Source organism: Pituophis catenifer, unplaced genomic scaffold, assembly GCF_029215685.1.
Source record: "Pituophis catenifer annectens isolate HBS135680 unplaced genomic scaffold, rPitCat1.0.hap2 SCAF_8, whole genome shotgun sequence".
NCBI classification, from domain to species: Eukaryota; Metazoa; Chordata; class Lepidosauria; order Squamata; family Colubridae; genus Pituophis; species Pituophis catenifer.
In genome coordinates this window covers 75,920,429-75,942,724 of record NW_027256888.1, presented here as the reverse complement: position 1 = coordinate 75,942,724, position 22,296 = coordinate 75,920,429, and the positions used below count along the sequence as shown (strand labels likewise).

The 22,296-nt window shown below is 43.8% G+C and overlaps 1 protein-coding gene across 2 annotated transcripts in view; it reads left to right on the top strand.

Moving 5' to 3' along the window:
• The first annotated feature begins 901 nt into the window (after positions 1-901).
• SEPTIN11 (septin 11) overlaps positions 902-22,296 on the top strand; it is a 129,913-nt gene continuing 108,518 nt past the window's right edge. For both annotated transcript variants that reach the window (XM_070948712.1, XM_070948711.1), the window contains exon 1: positions 902-1,035. In XM_070948712.1, the coding sequence (XP_070804813.1) occupies positions 1,009-1,035 (27 nt within the window). In that variant the 5' untranslated portion in view covers positions 902-1,008. The remainder of the gene's footprint in view (positions 1,036-22,296) is intronic.

Here is a 22,296-nt window from a genome sequence, read left to right as displayed (position 1 = left end):
AAAGGAGCCGGGCAGCTTTCTAGCTCCCTCCTTGCCTGGATCAAGGGACGCCCTGTCTCGCTTAGCGACAGACATTTTGGCCTCCATTGTGGTCATAAGTCAAGGACTACCTGTATCCTGGCAAAGGATTCGGGCAGCTTTCTAGCTCCCTGCTGGCCTGGATCAAGGGACACCCTGTCTCACTTACCGACAAACATTTTGGCCTCCATTGCGGTCATAAGTCAAGGACTACCTGTATCCTGGCAAAGGATTCGGGCAGCTTTCTAGCTCCCTCCTTACCTGGATCAAGGACGCCCCTCCCTGTCGCTGCCTAGCCGGGATGCCACCTCCGCCAGATGTGTGTGCGTGTGGGGACAGATTCGCAGACAACCCCCCCCCCGTCCCAAGCGCCCTTCCTCTCCCTAATTATGAGAGAAGAGACCCCCCCTCCCTCCCTCCCACCCCTTCCCTCCCCCCCTCCCCCCCTCCAGCGGGACCCGGACTCGCGCAAGCCCGGCGGGGGGGGGAGGGGGGTGCGCGGCGGCGCAACCCCAGCCGGCCGAAGACAAGCGTCGCTTGAAGCGCTCAGGGCGCGCGACGCCTGCCGCCGGAGACCCCGCGGGGGTGGGCGCACCTCCTCCTCCTCCTCCTCGGTCGCTAAGAAAGCAACGGAGGGGGGGGGGCAAAAAAGAGGGGGGCGTCCTTCGGCCTAGCGCGACCCCCCGCCTCTTCTTCTCCTCCTCCTCCCCCCCTTCCTCCCTCCCTCCCCCCCCCCAGACAGCGAATGGTCGCTTCCAAGCCGGGTGGCCATGTTCCCGCTTATAGTCGCGAGCGAGCGCAAGCGAAAGCCGAGGAAGGGGAGGAGGAGGAGGAGTGGGGAGAGAGAGAGAAGAGCCAGAAGGAGTGGCCGTGCCGGGCGGAGGCGAAGGGCGGCGGAAGGCGAGGCAGCGTGAGAGGAGAGAGAGAGAGAGAGAGAGAGACGCCGGACGGAGCCTCCTTTGCGCCCGCAAACAGACCCCAGCGCGAAGCATGGCCGTGGCGGTGGGCAGACCCGCGGTGAGTCCAACGGGGAGGGTTGGTGGGGGGGGGAAGTGTGTGGTGAAAAAAAAGCGACCCCCCCCCCCCCGCCCAGCGCTGGAAGCTTGAGCCGGCCGGGGCCGAAAAAAACACGTGTCCACTGAATGCCGTCTGCCTGCCAAGCGGCCGCTGGTGCCGACGGCGGGAGGGCGCGAAAAAGCTTCGCCCGGGAAGGCGGAGAGAGCTCGAGCGTCCTCCCGTGGGGTGGTGGTGGGGGGGACAGGTGGTGGTGGGGGGCTTCGGAGGAACCCTGGACCTGAGGAGCCGAAGGAGGTTTTTTTTTTTTTTTCCCTTCCTTCCTTCCCGCCGTTCAGTGCCCCGGGAAAGCCCGCATGAAGGGGGGGAGAGCGGCGGGGCATTGGGCTGTGGTGGGGGAGGAGGAGCCGTGGGCCTCTTCAGACGTTACGGGACACGTGGGTTTGAGCTCTCTGGGGTGGGAGGGTGGGAGAATGGACCGTATAATGGACCATATAAAAATATTTTTATTTTTATTATTTGATTTATATGCCGCCCTTCTCCGGAGACTCAGGGCGGCTTACAATGGGCTAAGCAATTTTTATTTTATTTATATTTAAAAGCCTAGCGGGTTTTTTTTTTTTAAAAAAAAAGGCAAACGCTTTGCTTTTTGGAAGGTATTCCAGGGTTGGGGGTTATTTGGGGGGGTGGGGGGTTATGCAGTGGCGGGGAACGAGGATGGGGGGTGTGGGGGGGTGAAAGCAGCGTATTTCTCGGGGTTTTAGATACGTGTTTGGGTTACAATGGCAATCCTAATGATAATACAAACACCCACATACACAACAATCCTTGCAATAGGCTTTTGCAATGGGCTGGGCATCCCTCCCATACAACTGTGAATTAATAGAGCTTTTTTTTTTATACACGTGTGAATGCATCTTTGGGGCTTTTGCAATGGGCTGGGCATCCCTCTGATACAATTGGGATTTAATTAAGAGTTTTTTTCTACACGTGTGAATGCATCTTTGGGCTTTTTGCAACGTGCTGGGCATCCCTCTGATACAATTGGGATTTAATAAGAGTTTTTTTTCTACACGTGTGAATGCATCTTGGGGTTTTTGCAATAGGCTGGGCATCACTCCCATACAACTGTGAATTAACAGAGTTTTTTTCTACACGTGTGAATGCATCTTTGGGCTTTTTGCAATGGGCTGGGCATCCCTCTGATAGGACTGTGAATGAACAAGCTTCTTTCCGCCCGTGTGAATGCATCTTTGCAGCTGCCAACTTGGGCTCCAGCGCTGTTGAACCCGGAAAAGCTTCTGCCATCTTCCTTTCTCTCCTCCCCCCCCCACTTGCTGCCCTAAAGGTCCGTGGGAGGAGAACCTTTCAAAATATATTTATTTAGGAAATTTATTTGTCACCCGTCTCATATCCCGACGACTTTTCCCAGTGCAGCCTTCATCTGCAATCTTTTCCCGCCAACCTCCTCCTTTTCCTTCCCACCCACACACCCCTTCTCCCTATTCCCTTCTTTTTTCTCATAGCTCTTCTTTTGGGGGGAAATTAAGTGCAAGCACAGTTCTAAATTCCCAAAGATGAATTAAGTGAGCTGTCAAGCCAGAAATTCCTAGCCTAATTCTCTCCTCCCGCTATCCTGCCGTTTTTTTTTTTTTGGGGCAGTTCAGTCTCTCCCATCCTTTATGTCTCCCATCTGTTCTACAGGAACAATACGGATGAAAGTTTTTGTAAGTCTAAAAAATGTGGGCCGCTCTGATAAATTCATAATCCTAATTGAACAGGGCAGATGGATTTCTTTTCGCGGATTCTGACCTAGTCGCCAAACATATAGGCTTTCTCTCAACCCTTATATTTCTGGACTGATTTCATCTCCTTGGTATTTATACAAGGAAGTGGAAAACTCTCTGGGGATTCAGCACAGTTGATACTACAAGGGCAAAATCTGGTGCAAGAACAGATGAGAAACAGACGGTCCATCTGCGGGTTTCGAAGCATTACTTTATAGGGAAATGGTAAAAACCTTTCTTCCAAACAACTCCAGAAAGTTGTTGGGAGAATGTATACAGAAATGAATATATTGTGATTTTGATGGCCTCTTATCGTATTTTTGAATAAAGGCAAAATGTAACACCGTAGCGTTGGAGGTCTGCCTTTCAAGACTGAATTCTTAGAAGGGTTTCAGACGCCCTCTGTGCTAAAAGCAGTGATGTAAGTCAGTATTATAGACCCACAAGATTAATTTAATCTCTTTCTATCACCGCCCCTCCCAAATTTCATGCAACATTTAGCCAAAGAGTTCTGGTGTGCTCTGTGACTAGAGCAGATCTGTATTTTGGGAGGAGGGGACTGTAAAATCAGCCCTAGAGAAGGAACTGTAAAACACCCCCCAGTTGGAGTTGCATTTCAGTTGTGTGTTCTTCTCTGTGTGTGGCACTCAGGAAAATGAAGACCAGAATATGAAGTTAATGACTCAGTTCATTTAGCTGATTTCTATATTTTTCAGAAAATTTCCTAGGTAGTGAAAAGGTTCATCTGGTGGATTCCACAGTTGTGGTGGATATGTGTGTGCACACAAAAAAATCGAAATGTTAATGCATGTTCATGTTAATTCGTTATTGCAAAACCATATCTAGTTTCTGTAGTTTTGTGAAGGCTATTGACGCGCCAAAGAACAAGGTGGCATTATAGATGTTAATTAGTGTTATTGGTGAAATTGTTAAACAGAGATTGAAAGTGAGCCATTTTGGTCTAGTGGATAAGGCACCAGGCTAAAAAGCAGGAAATCCTGAGTTCAAGTCCCACCTTAGCTATGAAAGTGAGTTGGGTGACTTTGGGCCAATCAACAGGATACTGAAAGTTCTAGTCCCGCCTTAGGCGTGAAAGCCAGCTGAATGACTTTCGGCCAATCAACAGGATACTGAGAGTTCTAGTCCCGCCTTAGACGTGAAAGCCAGTTGGGTGAATTTGAACCAGTCCCTCTCTCAGCCTAACCCACCTCACAGGGTTGTTGCTGAGGGGAAAATAGGAAGAAGAAAATGTGTTGGTTATGCTCACTGTTTTGGGTTATTTGTAAACATAATAAAAGTGGGATACAAATAAATAATTTTTTAAAAAAATTAGAGGGTGTTTGTGTGTTTCCAAAGACAGCTTCACTCCTTTCCCTCTTCCTCTCTCCTTTTTTTAAACGCCTTTTGAAATTTACTAATAATAAATCGGTAACAATTTACTATCAGTAAATTACTAATTATTATTTGATACTATTATTTAATAATACTGATTATAAATTAGTAACTCTTGAGAAAAATGTGGGCTTGATCTCTTGTGACCTACCAGTGAGCCTAATATGAGGATTCTTACTAAAAAAGAGAGAAAAATGAACGTCTTGTTATGTCTATAATGCATATAGAGATGTCGGTGAAAGTAAATTCTAAACATATGAAGGTAATCTTACTACATCCTCGGGAGGAAGGAGGGAGGAAAAAAAAAGATTTGATTGACTTTTCCTGCTTACTTTTTTTTAAAAAATGTGCATGCCTGTAGAACAGATGTTATACATGAGCAAATGACTTTACTGTGGCTCCTTTCAGATTGTGGAAAAATAGATCTCTGTTTAAGACGAAGTCTGGCCTTATCTGGTTTCTTTGGCCATTTATAATGCAGTGTTTAGCTGTAATATAGGCTCACGCATGATCTATTTTCCTTTCAGCCAACATTGTGGATTTGACAGTAGGAAAAGGGGGATTGTTCAGCCTAAATCAGTTCGCAAACTCCAAAGTTTGTACCATAAAAAGATCTCTTGAGTTTTGTCCATCTTTTATAGGAAGAGGCGGGGGAGGGGGGAGGGAATACAGATAGTCCTTGACTTAACAACAGTTAGTCGGGTGTAGGGGTCTGCAGCCTTAAATACTCAAAGAGCCATTTGGACCCGTTTTCCACATAAAAGAAAACACCGGGAGTCACAAAACCTGGGTGGGCGTGGCCAACTCGATGTCACTCACTTCCACCAGTCACATGACCCCCTAGCCATGCCTACCCAGCCGGTCATTAGGGGGAACCACACAATCCTTTTGACATCTCTCTCTCCCCCCTCCCTCCCTCTCTCCCCCCTCTCTCCCTCTCTCTCTGTATCTCTCTCTGTCTCTCTCTCTCCCCCTCTATGTCTCTCTCTCTCCCCCTCTCTCTGTATCTCTCTGTCTCTCACCCTCCCTCTCTCTGTATCTCTCTCTGTCTCTCTCTCTCCCCCTCTCTCTGTATCTCTCTGTCTCTCTGTCTCTCTCTCTCCCCCTCTCTCTGTCTCTCTGTCTCTCTCCCCTCCCTCTCTCCCTCTCCCCCTCTCTATGTCTCTCTCTCTCCCTCTCTCTGTTTCTCTCTATGTCTCTCCCCCTCCCCCTCTCTCTGTATCTCTCTATGTCTCTCACCCTCTCTCTCTCTCTCCCCCCCTCTCTCTGTCTCTCTCCCCTCCCTCTCTCCCTCTCCCCCTCTCTATGTCTCTCTCTCTCTCCCTCTCTCTGTTTCTCTCTGTCTCTGCCCTGGCTGCTTCTCCATCCCCCACTGTCACCCTTACCTTCTCAGGCCAGGCGAGGAATGACTGGGAGGGGAGGGTGAGGGGCAGGGCCAGCCAGTGGTGGGATCACCTGACAGGGAGCCACAGCAGAGGGCCCAAAGAGCCGCATGCAGCTCCGGGGCCACAGGTTGCTAACCCCTGGTCTAACGACTATTTGAAGTTGCAACGGCACTGGAAAAAGTGACTTACAACCATTTTTCACACTTGCGACCATTGCGGCATCCCCATGGTCAAAATTCAGACACTTGGCAACTGACTCATATTTATGACGGTTGCAGGGTCCCAGGGTCACGTGATCCCCTTTTGCGACCTTCTGGCAAGCAAACCAGAGAAACCAACCAGATTCACTTAACAACCATGTTACCAACTGAACAACTTGCAGTGATTCACTTAACAACGGTGGCAAGAAAAGTCGTAAAATGGGGCAACGTTTGCTTAACAAATGTCTCACTTAGCAGCCCTAAATTTTGGCCTCAATTGTGGCCATAAGTTGAGGACTACCTGTGTAGCCATTAAACTTAAATTCACATTTCCACAACTCTTTTTTTTAATAATAATAACAATTGCTGTCACTAGAATTTGTATACTGGGGCAGATTTACAGCTTGGAATAATCTGTTTTGAAAAATCCCACTGGCAAGGCTGCATAAAAAGGAAACTAGACCCCAGTAGGTGGTTGGGAGAGTTTATAAAAAGAGCAGAAATATTCTCTAGGTCAGAGTGTGCAAGTTTCTGGCAACAGGCAGCCACATTGTTTATATTACATTTTTTGCATAGCTGAGGGTCACAGTGGGCCCTTGTGATTTTGTGTGCTGAGAAAAGAAGAATTTAAACCAGATGTGGCTGTAAAAGGTAACGAAGATGTGTTTGGCTTAGTGTGTCATATGAATGCAGACACTGTCACTAAAAATCACCCTGAATACTGACTCGTATTTATGACGGTTGCGCTGTCCTGGAGTTTTGTGGTCATCTTTTGTGACCTCCTGGCAAGGAAAGTCAATGGGGAATTCAGGTTCACTTAACAACAATGTTACTAATTTAACAACTGTAGTGATTCACTTAACAACTGTGGCAAGAAAGGTCGTGAAACGGGGCAAAATTCGCTGAACAAATATTTCACTTAGCAACAGAAATTTTGGGCTCAGTTGTGGTTGTAAGCCGAGGACTGTCTGTATATCATCAAAGAAGTACAGTATAATTTATTATTTATTCATTGTTGGAAATCGCTGCTCATCTGGCATTCAGGACCACCTATATAAAGCATGCTGTGTTTTTAAAATTCTTTTGTCTTTCAGTGTTCTTTTTTGTCTTCTTCCTTCCTTCCTTCCTTCCTTCCTTCCTTCCTTCCTTCCTTCCTTCCTTCCTTCTTATCCTTCCCTTTCTAATCTCCCTACCTTCTTCCTTTCCTAACCTTTCTCCCTCCCTTGCTCTCTTCTTATCTCTCTCTTCCTAACCTTCCTTCCTTCCTTCTTATCCTTCCCTTTCTAACCTCCCTCCCTCCTTCCTTTCCTAACCTTTCTCCCTCCCTCGCTCTCTTCTTCTTATCTCTCTCTTCCTAACCTTCCTTCCTTCCTTCCTTCCTTCCTTCTTATCCTTCCCTTTCTAACCTCCCTCCCTCCTTCCTTTCCTAACCTTTCTCCCTCCCTCGCTCTCTTCTTCTTATCTCTCTCTTCCTAACCTTCCTTCCTTCTTATCCTTCCCTTTCTAACCTCCCTTTCTCCCTCCCTCGCTCTCTTCTTATCTCTCTTCCTAACCCTTCCTTCCTTCCCTTTCTAACCTACCTACCTCCTTTCCTAACCTTTCTGCCTCTCTCTTTCTCTTCTTATGTCTCTTCCTAACCTTCCCTCCCTTATATGTGATATATTTTATAGATAGCCCTTTATTTGTATGACATTTAAGTGCAAGATGATTGATTCCATCTTCTTGCTCGATCTTCGGGAGGGGAATCCATTGTGATGCTCTTCGACCAAGATAATTGGCTTAATCGTTAAAACACTGCTGTTACGTGTAGAAGGGTTTTCTCTCCGCGCCCCCCCCCCCCCCGCATCGTAGTTTGCAAGTAGGAGGCAGGGCACAAATCGAGGAAAAATCTGCGATCTGTTCAGTTTGATTAACTCAAACCACGATAAACCGTGTTGAGTCAGAAGCTTTTATCAGGCAATATGATGTTACATTAAGAGCACCCTTCAAAAGTAGCTAGCAGAAACATTATAAAGAAACTATACTGTTCCATAACAATGTTTCCTTTGGTTACTTTTATAAAGTAACTTTAGCCTAATGGGTTACATTTTTCTTCAGTGGAAGCAGAGTTGTTACTATGTGGTTTCAGTTTGCAACAATGACCTGGCTGTGAATTTTATTTTTATCCTTAAGCTTCTGATACTTCAAACCAAGATCCACTTTAAACCACTTCCTGTGGAATCGTCATACTTTCTCTTCTGCTTGGTCTTTGTCCCACCACTGGTGTTTTTTTTTTTTTAATTTCAATTCCTATCCCTGTGTCGTTGTTTTTAATCAAGCAAACATTTAAAAATGGAAAAGCAAACTTTTAAAAATACACCTTTAAAAATACAAGTAGTCCTCGACTTAACAATAATTCATTTAGTAACCGTTCAAAGTTACAGCGGCCCTGAAAAATGAGACTTATGACCAATTTTCCAACTTAAGACTGTTGCAGCATCCCCATGATAGCAATAGCACTTAGACTTATATACCGCTTCACAGTGCTTTACAGCCCCCTCTAAGCGGTTTACGGAGTCAGCCTATGGCCCCCAAACAATCTGGGTCCTCATTTTACCCACCTCGGAAGGATGGAAGGCTGAGTCAACCTGAATGATCATGTGGTTTACATTCAGAGGATTGACACCTGATTCATATTTATGACCGTCACAATGTCCTAAGGTCATGTGATCCCCCTTTTTTTGTGACCTCCTCACAAGCAAACTCAATGGGGAGGCCAGATTCACTTAACAACCCTGTTACTAACTTAATAACTGCAGTGGTTCACTTAACAAACGTGGCAAGAAAAGTTGTAAAATGGGGGCAAAACTCACTTAACAAATTCCTCCCTTAGCAATCCAAATTTTGGGCTCAATTGTGGTCATATGTTGAGGATTACCTGTATATGTCTATTTGCATCATGTTACAAACCATTAGCTTGATGTGAAGTTTCACAAAGTAGCAATACCTACCAGCATGATTTATAGCAAGTTTCTTAAGCTTATTTTAACACAACGATTCCAGGGATCTCTAGTTTTACTGATGAATAAATATACTCTCATACAGCGGTCACCAACTGGTGGTCCGTGGACCACTGGTTGTCCGTGAGAAAATTTTGGTAGTCCTCAGAAAAATTATTTGCATTTTTTATATTGCACTAAATCAGGAGTTCTCAAACTACGGCCCTTGGGCTGGATACGTGCAATTAACATTTGTGTTCCTGCAGAGAGTCTCCCCCTTTGGGGTCTTTTTGTGTAGGTCGAAGGGGGCAGAAATTCTGATTTGGGGTCTGCTTCAGCCTCCTGGTGTGGGGCGAAGGCTGCAGGGAAGTGCCACTGGTGGCAAAGAGCCGGAGGGCCTCGTTCCAGTGGGACTGCATCATGGCCTGGAACTGGCTGACCATCTCAGCTCGCTGAGCCTCCAGGCACCAGTACCTGGCCTTGCACTCCCCCAGGTCTTCCCCCTGCTTGGAAAGCCTATGCTCCTAGTCCTCAGTGAAGTGCTTCTGCTGAGCCTCCTTCTTGGCCAGATCCAGTTTGAACTGAGCCAGCTGTTTTGCCAACTCTTTCTCATGATGGCTGCTTAGCTCCAACAGCTGCTTCCTGTTGGGGCCCTAAGAAGTCTGGGCGGGCAGGCGAGGAGTGCCTGGGAAGGGGAGGGGTGAGTAGAGGCTGGCGAGGTGCCCCTTGACGTGAGTGACATTGAGTTGGCCATGCCCACCCAGTCACATGCCCACCTAGCCACGCCCACCCAGTCGGTCATTAGGCAGATCATATTAGTGGTCTGCCGGATTTAAAATTATGAATTTAGTGGTCCCTGGGATCTGAAAGGTTGGGGACCCCTGCTCTAAAAATCATATTATTCTGGACTCATTTTGAGAAGGTGACTCTAGAGAGCTGGTTAGCCAGAAGGCAGGTAAATAGCTCCCAACATTTATTCATATTTGGAACATATGTTTCTAATAATTTAGAATCAGTGGTAAAGATATTGGACTGGAACTGGAGAAACTGAGGTTGAAGGTATAGGCAGCCCTTGCTAAGCAAGGTGGCCATTAAGTGAATTTTGCTTCATTTTACCACCTTTCTTGCCCCCATTATTAAGTGAATCACTGACGTTGTTAAATTAATAACCCAGTTGTTAAATGAATCTGCCTTCCCCATTGACTTTGTTTGTCAGAAGGCTGCAATAGGGGATCATGTGACCTTGGGACATAAATTCCAGTTGCCGAGCTTCTGAATTTTGATCACATGTTGTTGGGGATGCTGCAGTTGTTGTAAGTGTGAAAAACGGTCACAAGTCACTTTTTTCAGTGCCGTGGTAACCTTGGATGGTCATTAAATGAATGGCTGAAAGTCAAGGATGATTACCTGTAGTCTTCAGCCGCAGGGGATCCCCGAGTGACTTTGGAGCAGTCATGCTCTGCCAGTCCATCCTAGCTCTAAGGTTGTTCTTGTGAGCATAAAAATGTAAGACAATCCCTCTGCAAGATGCTTTCAGTCTCCAGAGGAACACAGGATAGAAATCTAACAAATAACTGGGAAATAGCAGTGTTGGAGACTTGATTTCTAGTACCCTGAGAATCCTTTGATTTGAGTGGATAGGTCTCCTGCCTTCAATTCTGCTTTGAAAACATGCTTAGGTTTTTCTGTCTGCAAACTCTGGAAATAAATGATGCAAATCAGCTTCTTAAGAAGAAAGGATTTTGCAGAAGTCATTAGCCTGTGGTCCAAGTAGATAAGAAGAGCTTTTCTGCTGGAATCACTTACCTCCTTTTGCCAATAGCGCTCCAAAGATTCTAACTAGAGGATCATAATGGATTTTAGCTTAGTGTATCGTATGAATCCAGATATAATGGCTTTGCATATCGTTTACAGATATGTAAGGTTGCATGAACCCAACAAGGTATGGCTTATTTAACCAATCGTGATTTACAAAATCCTTTCATTAGGACACAGTGTAAACCCAATGAGTAATGTACTAGTATGTGCTTATGGTACTTTTTTTTTTAATTTGATTTATATGCCGCCCTTCTCCGGAGACTCAGGGCGGCTTACAATGTGTTAAACAATAGCCTTCATACTTTTGTATATTTATACAAAGTCAGCTTATTGCCCCCACAAACTGGGTCCTCATTTCACCTACCTTTAGAAAGGATGGAAGGCTGAGTCAACCTTGAGCCTTGGAGAGATTCGAACCAGCAGTAATTGAACTTGTTCTCACTGGCTGCCATTGGTAACTGTACAGGTAGTCCTTGCTTAGTGACCACAGTTGGGATTGGCAACTCTGTTGCTAAGTGCCATGGTCACTAAGTGAAAAATCACATGCCAGAGAAAGATAGCGTCACTTCCCATTCAGTTGTTAATTGAGTCACCATGGTTGTTAAGCGAAACATGTAATTGTGACTTGCAATTTGACTTCTGCGTTCTCCACTAACTCTGCTTCTTCCAAGCAATTCTGTTGCTAAGTGCCATGTCACTAAGTGGAAAATCACACCGGAGAAAGACAGTGTCACTTCCCATTCAGTCATTAATCAAATCACCACAGTTGCTAAGTGAAACATCACGTAATTGTGACTTGCAATTTGACTTCTGTGTTCTCCACTAACTCTGCTTCTTGCAAGCAACTCTGTTGCTAATTGCCATGGTCACCAAGTGGAAAATCACACAACGGAGTAAGACAGTGTCACTTCCCATTCAGTCGTAAATTGAGTCATCACAGTTGTTAAGTGAAACATCATGTCGCCTTCCGTCGCGCGCTTAAGACGTTCCTATTTCATCAAGCTGGCCTGACCTAAACTTTTCCTCTTTTTAAATGGGAATTTTAAATTTGGTTTTAAATTATTGGGGTTTTAAAATGGTTCAGCCAAATTTATTTAATTTGTTTTATCTCTATTTTAAATTTTGTATCTACATGTTTTATTTTATGGCTGTTCACCGCCCTGAGTCCTCCGGGAGTAGGGCGGTATACAAATTTAATAAAATGAAATGAAATGTAACCGCGACTTGCAATTCGACTTCTGCATTCTCCACTAACTCTTGGGAAGCAGGTAAAATGTCAGTCAGGTAATTGCAGGATGCTGTGATGATTATAAATGTGAGGTTTGGTCCCAAAGCTGGTTTGTTATACTGTTGTTACGTTGAATAGTCCCTAAACCAGGCAGTCAGTAAGCTATCCAGGTAATCCTCAATTTACGACTGTAATTAAACATCTGTCCTTGGTGTTTGCGTTGTATTAGCCTTCACTACCTTGTTATGCTCCACATGAGCTGAGATCACTATTGCCAGGATTCCCAGCCAGTGTGACTAACTGCTAATAGCCATACTATCTGGGAATTCCAGAGCAATAAGAAGAGGAACATATTGGCAGAACGTCCGCAAATTCTCATGGCAACAAATTCTGGAATGGTGCATTGTATTAAAAATAACTTCTTTGTTCTTTTGAAAGCGCTTGCCAATCGGCTTCGTTGGCAAAGCTCACGTTCTCAAATCGTGAAAGAAGCAAATGGGACCCTTTCCCAGCTTAATCTTTCCATGCCGTGCCCAGTTCGATAAGACTTCAGCCAGGTTGCCACTTCTTTTATTTTTCTTTCTTTAAAAACTGTTTATGCTTTCGTTGGACAAGCACAGACGCTTGATGATTTTGACTGCTTTTTCCTGAACTTTTTCCAAGTGATTAAGTTAGGTAAACAGAATGATACCCAGTATTCCAAAAATAGTTAGAAGCCTAGGTTTTGCTTCATAGCATTGTGATGTTAGCAATCCTATTTTCCATCTAAAAAAGGTAAAGATTTCCTTGTCCAAGAGTGTCCAATTTTGGGGCGTGGTGCTCATCTTAGTTTCTTGACCAAGGGACCCATTATTGTCCGAAGACATTTCCGTGATAGTGTGGCCAGCATGGCTATAGGCCAAAGGCCCATGAAACGCTGTTACCTTCCCACCAAAGTGGTATAAAAGTCACATACTTACATACATACATACATACCCTGTTTTCCCCAAAATAAGGGGTGAAATGCTCCCGGCTTGGACCGGATCGCCTGATCCAGTAGCGATGGAGGCGGGTGGTTCGGAGAACCGGTAGCAAAAATCCCTGCCGGCGGCCCCCCCCCCCCATGCCCAGCTGAGCTGCACAATCATCAGAGGCTTTTTTTTTTTTACTTTTAAAAGCATTTTTTCTACAAGCTCTTTGGCCAAAAAATGCTTTTAAAAGTTAAAAAAAAGCCTCTGATGATCACGAGGCTCAGCTATGGTGCTATGCCATCCTATTTAGTCATGTTTATTAAGCCGCATGCATGCATGGAAGCTGCATGGAAGCTGCAGCTAAGCGCATGCACGGAAGGCTGTGCACATGTGCTGAAGGCACGTGCACACATTTTCAGTGCTGGGCGAACCGGTAGGTAAATTATATCAATCCCATCTCTGATCCCTGGCCCTTTGTAGCTCCATCTTAGAAGCAGACACCATTTTCAAAGTGGCTGCTATGAACCTCTGAACATCTGTCATGTTTTGCAACCCTAATCAGAAGGCTCCGTTATGGCCATGAGTCAAGGACTACCTGTAGACAGTTTGCCATGATAGCGACAGGAATTCTAGATGGGGCAGTTAACTATTTATTCTAAGGACGTCTTCATTTTAGACGCTCTAATCCCCGGTGTCCCTGAACATTTTGCACCTAAATATGCTAACTAAAAGTGTTGCCAACTAAAAATATTGCCAATTTAAAATGTTGCCAATTGAAAATATTGCCAACTAAAATGTTGCAGAGTGAAGTAACCAAGTGCCCAATAACAAGTTAAGCTGAAGAGAGCCAGTTTGGCGGAATGGTTAAGGTGCTAGCCTAGAAACCGGGAGACTGTGAGTTCTAGTCCTGCTTTATGCATGAGAATGGGCTGGGTGATTTTGGGCCAGTCACACACACACTCAACCCAAGTCACTTCACAAGGGGAAAACACGAGGAGGGAGAAGCATTACGTATATTTGCTGCCCTGAGTTACTTACAATGTAATAAAGTTAGGAATAAAAAGTCAAATAAACAGGGTGGATTTGATTTAAATCAAGTTGATTTAAATCACAATTTAAATCATGATTTAAATCACCAGTAAAAAGGCTTGATTTAAATCAACTCGATTTAAATCATAATTTTTAAAGAGCAACTGTCATCTCTGCTACTCCTTTGACCCACTGTTGACTCACCGATAGTCCCAGTGCTGCAGAATATACAGCCTCATGCTACATAACTAAGCTCCATTTCATGCTGAATAAACTAAATTATTTATGTATCTTAAATAGAAAACTCTCTTACGATAGATTTTTACCCCCAAAGTTTTTTATTAAAATAAATTCAATAAAAATAAAAAAATCTGATTTAAATCAAAAAAATCTGATTATTTTGATTTTTTTTAGAAAAATCATTGATTTTTATCCACCCTGCAAATAAATAAATAAGATAGTTATTCCTGCATGAAAAGGCACTTGTGAACTAATTCTAAATCTGCATTTAGAGAGCACTCTTCATATGCTTTTGAGCTCGAGGGATAAGAGGCAAAAAGCAGAACTCAAGGAAATTATAAGTACACGCATCGGAATCAGTTCATCTGGTTTCAGGGTGAACATTTAATCACAGCTTTACCGTTCTTGTAAACTGTTATTGCTACAAGAATTTGCTCCTGTATGCTGGAGGCATTCAGGCTGGGTGCAGAGAGAGACATACGATTCTTGCTTTGGAATATCTATTCCTTCGGAACTTGGTCAGTATGCCATGCGTACAAGGAATAGAAGTAGGCGCTGCATATCTATTTAAGTATATCTCCCAACCAAATGGAATATTGTAGTCAGGTTTTGATTTTTTCCTCCCTGTTCTCTACAGATAGTCCTCGATTTACAATAGCTCGTTTAGTGACTTTTCAAGTTATAACGGCACTGGAAAAAGTGACTTATGGCCATTTTTCACACTTACGATGGTTGCAGCATTCCTAAGGTCACATGATGGCCTATGCTCCATGGCATAGGGCCTAGTTATCTTCGAGACCGCCTGCTGCTACTGATGATCTCCCACCGACCCATGCGCTCCCACAGAGAGGGCCTCCTCGGGGTGCCATCAGCCAAACAGTGTAGGCTGGTGACCCCCAGGGGGAGGGCCTTCTCTGTGGGGGCACCTACCCTCTGGAATCAGCTGCCCCCTGAGATAAGGAGAATCCATGACCTCAGTGCCTTCCGCCATGCCCTTAAAACCTTCTTTTTCCAGCAAGCTGGGCTGGCCTAATTTTTTAAGTGTTTTAATTGTTTTGTTTATCGTTTTTAATTAATGGGGCCAAATTTATATATATATTTTAACTGTATTTTAATATTTGTATTTGATGTTTTTACTTGGCTATTCACCGCCCTGAGTCCTCAGGGAGAAGGGCGGTATACAAATTCAAAATAAAATAAAAAATAAAATAAAATAAATGATGCTTTGGCAACTGATTCATATTTATGATAGTTGCGACCTTCCAACAAGCAAAGTCATTGGGGATGCCATTTTCACTTAACAACCGTGTTTATTAACAGCTGCAGTGATTCACTTTATAATGTGGCAAGAAAGGTCGTAAAATGGGTCAAAAGCTCACTTAACCAATGTCTCGCTTAGCGACAGAAATTTTGGGCTCAGTTGCAAGCCGTAAGTTGAGAAGTACCTGTTTTAGTGAGTATGATTGCATTCATTGTAATAAGGTTAATTAGTATCAGTTAATTTTATATTGCATTGAAATAGTATTTCTGAAACAGACAAGTTTGAGGCTAAGGTAGATTGCCATCATTTTCTGCTTTTTGCAACTTTTGCACACCTTGCTGGTCTCAGACTTCGTCTGTTCATAATAGGAAAAGTGGGAAAAAAAGAAACATTTAAAAAAAATTAAAGTATTAGCCCTATCTACATGTGCGTTAGTTCCCTTCTTTAACTGAAAGCTGATTTAACCATTTTTCAAACAATACGAATCCATGAAACATTATGAGAAAAGTTGCATGGATCTTGAGCACGTTAGCGATTCTGTGGGTTGTTTTTTTTTAATAAAATCTATTTGCGCAGAAATTATTAGCTAAGCACAATTTGGGGAACGTTGTAATATTATACAACTTGCTTGCGATTGCAGACAGACCCTTGCTTCATAGCCATTTTCATCCCTATGGAGTGGACTCCTTGCTTGCAGCCAGCCCCTTTTAAACATAAAATGATTTTTTAGCAAAGTCTGTTAACTTTTCAGTGCTTTTTCAGTTGCTTGACTCCAGGGAAGCTGTGTGAGAGAGTTGAGTGTCAAGGGAGCGTGGGAAGTTCTTAAACATCTTCCTTAGCAAAAGAAGACGGGGTTGCCAGATTAGGAGTTTCCATCAGACCCCTTAAATGCCGACAATGACTCTGTCACGTTGCAGTTTGTCGGGGGAAACCCGTTTGGATTTTAACAATAATTAATTGAATCATTTTCATCTGTAAAGCAACAGGCCCTGAGAGAAATCTGAGTGTGTGTGTGTGTGTATAATTGTATAAAAGGGGAGATTATGCTTTGCCTCCCTCCCTCGTTGGCATTTATTCTTCGTTCTTTAGAAATGGCTCCAGGGCGCTTACAAAAGGGTTCCTTTTGTAAGGAGCGCAAATCACATTGTCTGTGGGATGCTGGGAACATGGGAGCCCACTTCTTCTCGTATGTGGACAACTTGGCAGTGGCCACAGCCTTTCACACAGTGCAAGTCTGAGTTGTTTCTTCTCTGAAAAAAAGAAAGCATAATAATTATTATTATTATTCCTTTGGTCAGTGAGAGCTCTGCTCAGCTCTTCCCCAAGGCTATTGCAAAGCGGGGTGTGTGTGTTCTGTCTCTCTCTCGGATTCTATTCTATGCTCCCTAAATATAACATGTTTCTCTCTAGATAAAAAAAAACTGGGGTTTTATGTTTTGAGCCAGTTTCTTCCCTGTTACAATTGTTGGAAGAAACAACAATTGGGTTCAGTTCCAAGTGGGGAGAAAGACGCTGGAAACATGGTGGCTGTTTGGAAAGATGGATTTTAATGGTGGACAGGATCACATGCCTTGAAAATCTTGGATGAAGAAAAAAAAAAGGGGGGGGGGAGAGATGCTGAGACTGCCTGAGTTTTATACCCTCTCTGGGCTTTGGAATTTGAGCTTGTATTCTAATTGGTTGTCAGACTCCCATGGAGCCATGCAAGGGCAACTCTGTAGGCTGTCCTGCGTTCCAAGCTTGGTTGAGCCTTGCTGGGTGATGTAATCTTCCCAGGTGCCATGTGGTGAGATGGGTAGAGGGTTAATCTTACCTTTGTTGGATCTTGGGTGAGGGCATTTGCCTATGAATAGACCTAAAGGTAAAGGTTCCCCTCGCACATATGTGCTAGTCATTCCCGACTCTAGGAGGCAGTGCTCATCTCCGTTTCAAAGCCGAAGAGCCAGCGCTGTCCGAAGACGTCTCCATGGTCATGTGGCCGGCATGACTCAACGCGAAAGGCGCACGGAACGCTATTACCTTCCCACCAAAGGTGGTCCCTATTTTTCTATTTGCATTTTTTTTTACGTGCTTTCGAACTGCTAGGTTGGCAGAAGCTGGGACAAGTAACGGGAGCTCACCCCATTACGTGGCACTAGGGATTCGAACCGCTGAACTGCCGACCTTTCAATCGACAAGCTCAGCGTCTTAGCCACTGAGCCACCACATCCCTTATGAATAGACCTAGCTATCTCTTAAGTGCGGACATCTGCTGTGGACTATTGAGGAAGGTGGGGGCTATTAAGAGTGAGTCTGCTTCCTGCCTAAAAAACATGTTTCTCCATTTCTCATCCAGGGAAATATAATATTCTGCCTTTTTAATATTTCCTAGAATATTTCATTTTTCTAGGAGAGGGGTGGGTGCTAACTTCCTAGACATGCAATTCCTTTTCATGTTGTTATGCCTACAGTATTATGCCTGTAGCTTAGGAGACCAATACACTACAACAGCATTGTAGAGATAGTCCTTGACATGGGACCAGAATTTACACTGCTAAGTGAGGCAGTTATTAAATGAGTCACGCCTGATTTTTCTACCTTTTTTTTTTTTGCCACGGTTGTTAAGGAGATCATTCCAGTTGTTAAGTGAGTCATGTGGTCCTTAAATGAATCCGGCTGCACCCATTGACTGCTTGCTGGAAGCCAGCTGAGATTGCAAGCATCAGTCATTTGACCCAAGAATGTTATAACTGTAATAAATACATACCGGTTGCCAAGCATTCCAATTTTAAACCATTTAAATATTAACCCATATTTAATATTTTTTTCTGATATGTAGACTGAACACAGTGCTGAGAATCCTTTCGTTGTTGAAAATTCAAGCATGCTGATGAAAATTCAAAGTTTTCTGCACCCATGGATATCATACTCCCAAAGGTGCTTTTTTGCAAACTGGACTTTCTTTGTTTTTCCTTGGAGGCGTTTTGCTTCTCATCCAAGAAGCTTCCTCAGTTCTGTCTTCTTGGATGAGAAGCAAAATGTCTTCAAAGAAAAAAAAAACCCCAAGAAAATCCAGTTGCCTCTTGAAAAAACACCTTTGGGACAGCCATGACCTGGATGATTTTGAGAATCTCCATAGATACCGATGTTACCAATTGCTAATTTGTCCTGTTAAGGACCGCGGTCTACCCATTTTCAGGCATGGGAATGCCACGTTGCTTTGTTTTGAGTGGATGTGGAAGAAACAAAAGAGGTTTTAGCTTTGTAAGCTGCTCATACAGGAAATATTTACTCACTGATCACAGGGGTTAAATTCCTTGGAATTTGTATTTTCCCCCCATAAAGATCTTGTAACTTAAGGAACAAACCTCTATACCCTGTTTCCCCAAAAATAAGACATTCCCTGATAATAAGCCCAATCGGGCTTTTGAGCAATGTGCTAAAATAAGCCCTCCACGAAAATATTTAAACGCAGAGCTGGAAATTAGGTAAGACGGCAAGAGGAGCCCCCTCTTGTTCCACGTGCCCCAAAATAAAAGACCTTCCCAAAAATAAGGCCAAGCGCTTATTTCGGGGTTTAAAAAAATATAAGACAGGGTCTTATTTTCAGGGAAACATGGTATTCAGCCCATTGAATCTGTGCCCAATAATCTTGATATCCAGTCGTGTTTTTCAACCTTGGGCAACTTGAAGATGTGTGTCCTTCAATTCTCAGAATGATTTGAAATCTATACATCTTCAGATTGCCAAAGCTGAAAAACACAGTTATAAAGGATCTCTTGTTCCAAAAGATATTGCTGCTATCCACCTGACCTTGGCTAATCTCAGAAAACTAATTGGAGTCAGATATCAATAGAAGAGAACATTCGTAGCTCAGGGTTGAACTGTGGGGTCCTTGGTGCTCCCTGAGTGGGTGATTTTCTTGCAAATGTTTCATTACTTGACTTGAATTGGAGAAATTGCAAATAACTACTCTGCTACACAGCACATATCTACCACTAATATTTGAGGGGCTGCCACAAAGAAGAGGAGTTAAGCTATTCTCCAAAGCACATGAAAACAGAGCAAGAAGCAATGGGTGGAAATTAACAAAGGAGAGAACCAACCTAGAACTAAATTTTCTGACAGTTTAGAACAGGGGTCAGCAACCTGCAGCTCTGGAGCCGCATGTGGCTCTTTCACCCCTCTGCTGTGGCTCCTTCTTGTCACTCAAAATATGCATCACAACCACCAATGTGTGACATCTACCGGCACACGATTTGTTGAGCTTTTCAACCCCCGGTAGTCCAACCATGGATAAATCCAAGAAAAGAAAAGTTTCAGAAGAAAACAGAATGTTTAATTCAACTACATATGCTAGTTTTGTGGCCACTCAAGAAATAGTCAGGCACGGGAAAGGTTTTGTGGCTCCCGGTGTTTTCTTTTCTGTGGGAAACAGGTCCAAATGGCTCTTTGAGTGCTTAAGGTTGCAGACCCCTGGTTTAGAACAATTAATCAGTGGCACGACTTGTCTCCAAAAATTGTGGTGCTCCAACCAAAATTTTAAGAAGAAATTGGACAATCATTTGTGTTCTGTCCCCGTCCCACACACGCACCCCCACAGACGGCCCGGAGTTAATAAGCCACACGACAAAATCTGCCGAGGGTCCAGCCAGCACTTATCTCCTTCATCACTGTCCACCTGTGGCTGCGGGGACGTGCTTGGCTCTGGGCCTATCTCTTGGCCTTCGGTGTCCTCCGGAGGCATTGCCAGAGAGGAGGGTCCTGGAGAGGGAGGCCTTGCCAACTCCTCTCCCTTACTCTCAGAGTCTGCATCTGTCGATAGCCCAGGCTCACGCAATGGAGCCACAACAATTTGTCTGAAATGGTATATCTCCTGCTTGAGAAGGGGGTTGGACTATAAGACCTCCAAGGTCCCTTCCAACTCTCTCATTATGTTATTCTAGCAGCACATTTGTATGCATATGGGGGCATCACTGATCAAAGTCTATGTTTCACTGAATTCTGGAGTGAAGCGACAGTGTAAACTTCAGCACATTTTTCCTACAAATTTAAATGGATGCTTGCTTTTTTTTTTTTTTTTAGGTCTTGCTGTTTAAAGATTCAAAATAAGAAAACAGTGAATATGGTGGGCCCAGAAATTTGGGATTCCTTTCAGACAATTCTTTGTTACACCTCATTGACCCAAATAATTTAGCGCACTTGTGTTAACATTCTTCAGCCAGGTGTTCTCCAGATGTTTTGGAACTTCAGCTCACAGAATTCATAGCTAGAAGTAAAAGAAAGATGATACACAGTTACCGGTAATATGGAGGTTTTGCTCTCTTAAGATGTGGCAGTGACCACTGGCCAAAGTAAAAGGCAGTTGTGCACCATATGTGAAAGTAAGCAGTTTGGTAGCTATTAAAGTGATAACTAAATAGAGTCTCCATATCAAGAAGCAGTTTAACCCTGAATGCCAATTGCAGGGGAACAAGAGTATAGAAGAATTACAGGTAGTACTCGAATTATGACCATAATGGTCATAAGTCATGATGGTTATAAAGTGGGTCATCATGTGACCAACCTAATTTTACAAGGTTTTTTTGCAGTGGTCATTAAGCAAATCACCATGTTTTAAGTGAATTGGCGCTCGTTAAGAGAACCGATTGTTTGCTGTAGGGTGTTTTATCTGAAAATCGGAAGTAAATGCTGGGTTTTGGCAAAAATGTAAATTGTCATGTGACTGCAGTCGAAGTCGTAATGGCAGGTTGGTTACTGAGCGCTCGAAATGCAATCAAATGATCACCTGGGAGGGGAGTTGGTATCTATCATCTCTATCTATCTATCTATCTATCTATCTATCTATCTATCTATCTATCTATCTATCATCAATCAGTCTTACCACCTATCTCTATCATCTCTATCTCTATATCATCAATCAATCAGTCTGTTGGTCTATATCCTTCCTTCCTTCCTTCCTTCCTTCCTTCCTTCCTTCCTTCCTTCCTTCCTTCCTTCCTTCCTTCCTTCCTGTCATCTATCTATCATCAATCAGTTTATATCTATCTCTCATCTATCTCTATATCCATCTCTATCATCAGTCTGTCTGTCTGTCTGTCTGTCTCTTATTTGCTGGCAACTCTGAGCAGTGTCATCAGAATTTTGAAATCAGATCCTAGGTTTCAAACCTTTATGGGGTCAGTCGCTTATTGGACCGGTCATAAACCGAGGACTACCTGTGTTGCATTTATATTGTTGGGAATGAGATATTGACAAGAAGGACCCTCTAGTCTTATTAAGCAGAACTCCTCTCTGGTGCTTACGTACTCTCTAAATGGATGCTGTCATGCTTGCTTAGTTTTCCAGACATCCTGTGCGTGGATACGAAAAATATCAAGACATTCCCATGATAATTTCAGCAAGAAGGAAAAAACGGAGAGGTTTCGTGCATTGCAATTTGGCTCCCGGTGCCTGTGATGTGGGTTGGGTTTTTTTGTTTGTTTGTTTGTTTGTTTGTTTGTTTTTAATTTGATTTATATGCCGCCCTTCTCCGGAGACTCAGGGCGGCTTACAATGTGCTCAGCAATAGCCTTCATACTTTTGTATATTTTACACAAAGTCAGCTTATTGCCCCCACAAACTGGGTCCTCATTTAACCTACCTTAGAAAGGATGGAAGGCTGAGTCAACCTTGAGCCTTGGAGAGATTCGAACCAGCAGTAAATTGCAGGCAGCTGTGTTAATAACAGGGTGCTTTAAACCACTGTAGTACCAAGGCTCTTTTGTTGTAAATGTTTTGCATTTACAAGTGAGAAATAATCCCTTGAAATGACACAGTGCTGGTCTGTGGTCCTATTTCTGCCTGGTTATTTTCTTGCCCTATAACACTGAGAGAAGGGGAATCCCTGTTCCTTCTCCAGAACCTCAGACTTACGTCTCCTTCTCCTGTCCTTCCATGGTGCCGTCCTTCGACTTGCTCATTGGTCAATCACCTGCCCGATGTTTGGATAACTGCTTTGTCCCATCTCAAGAGTTT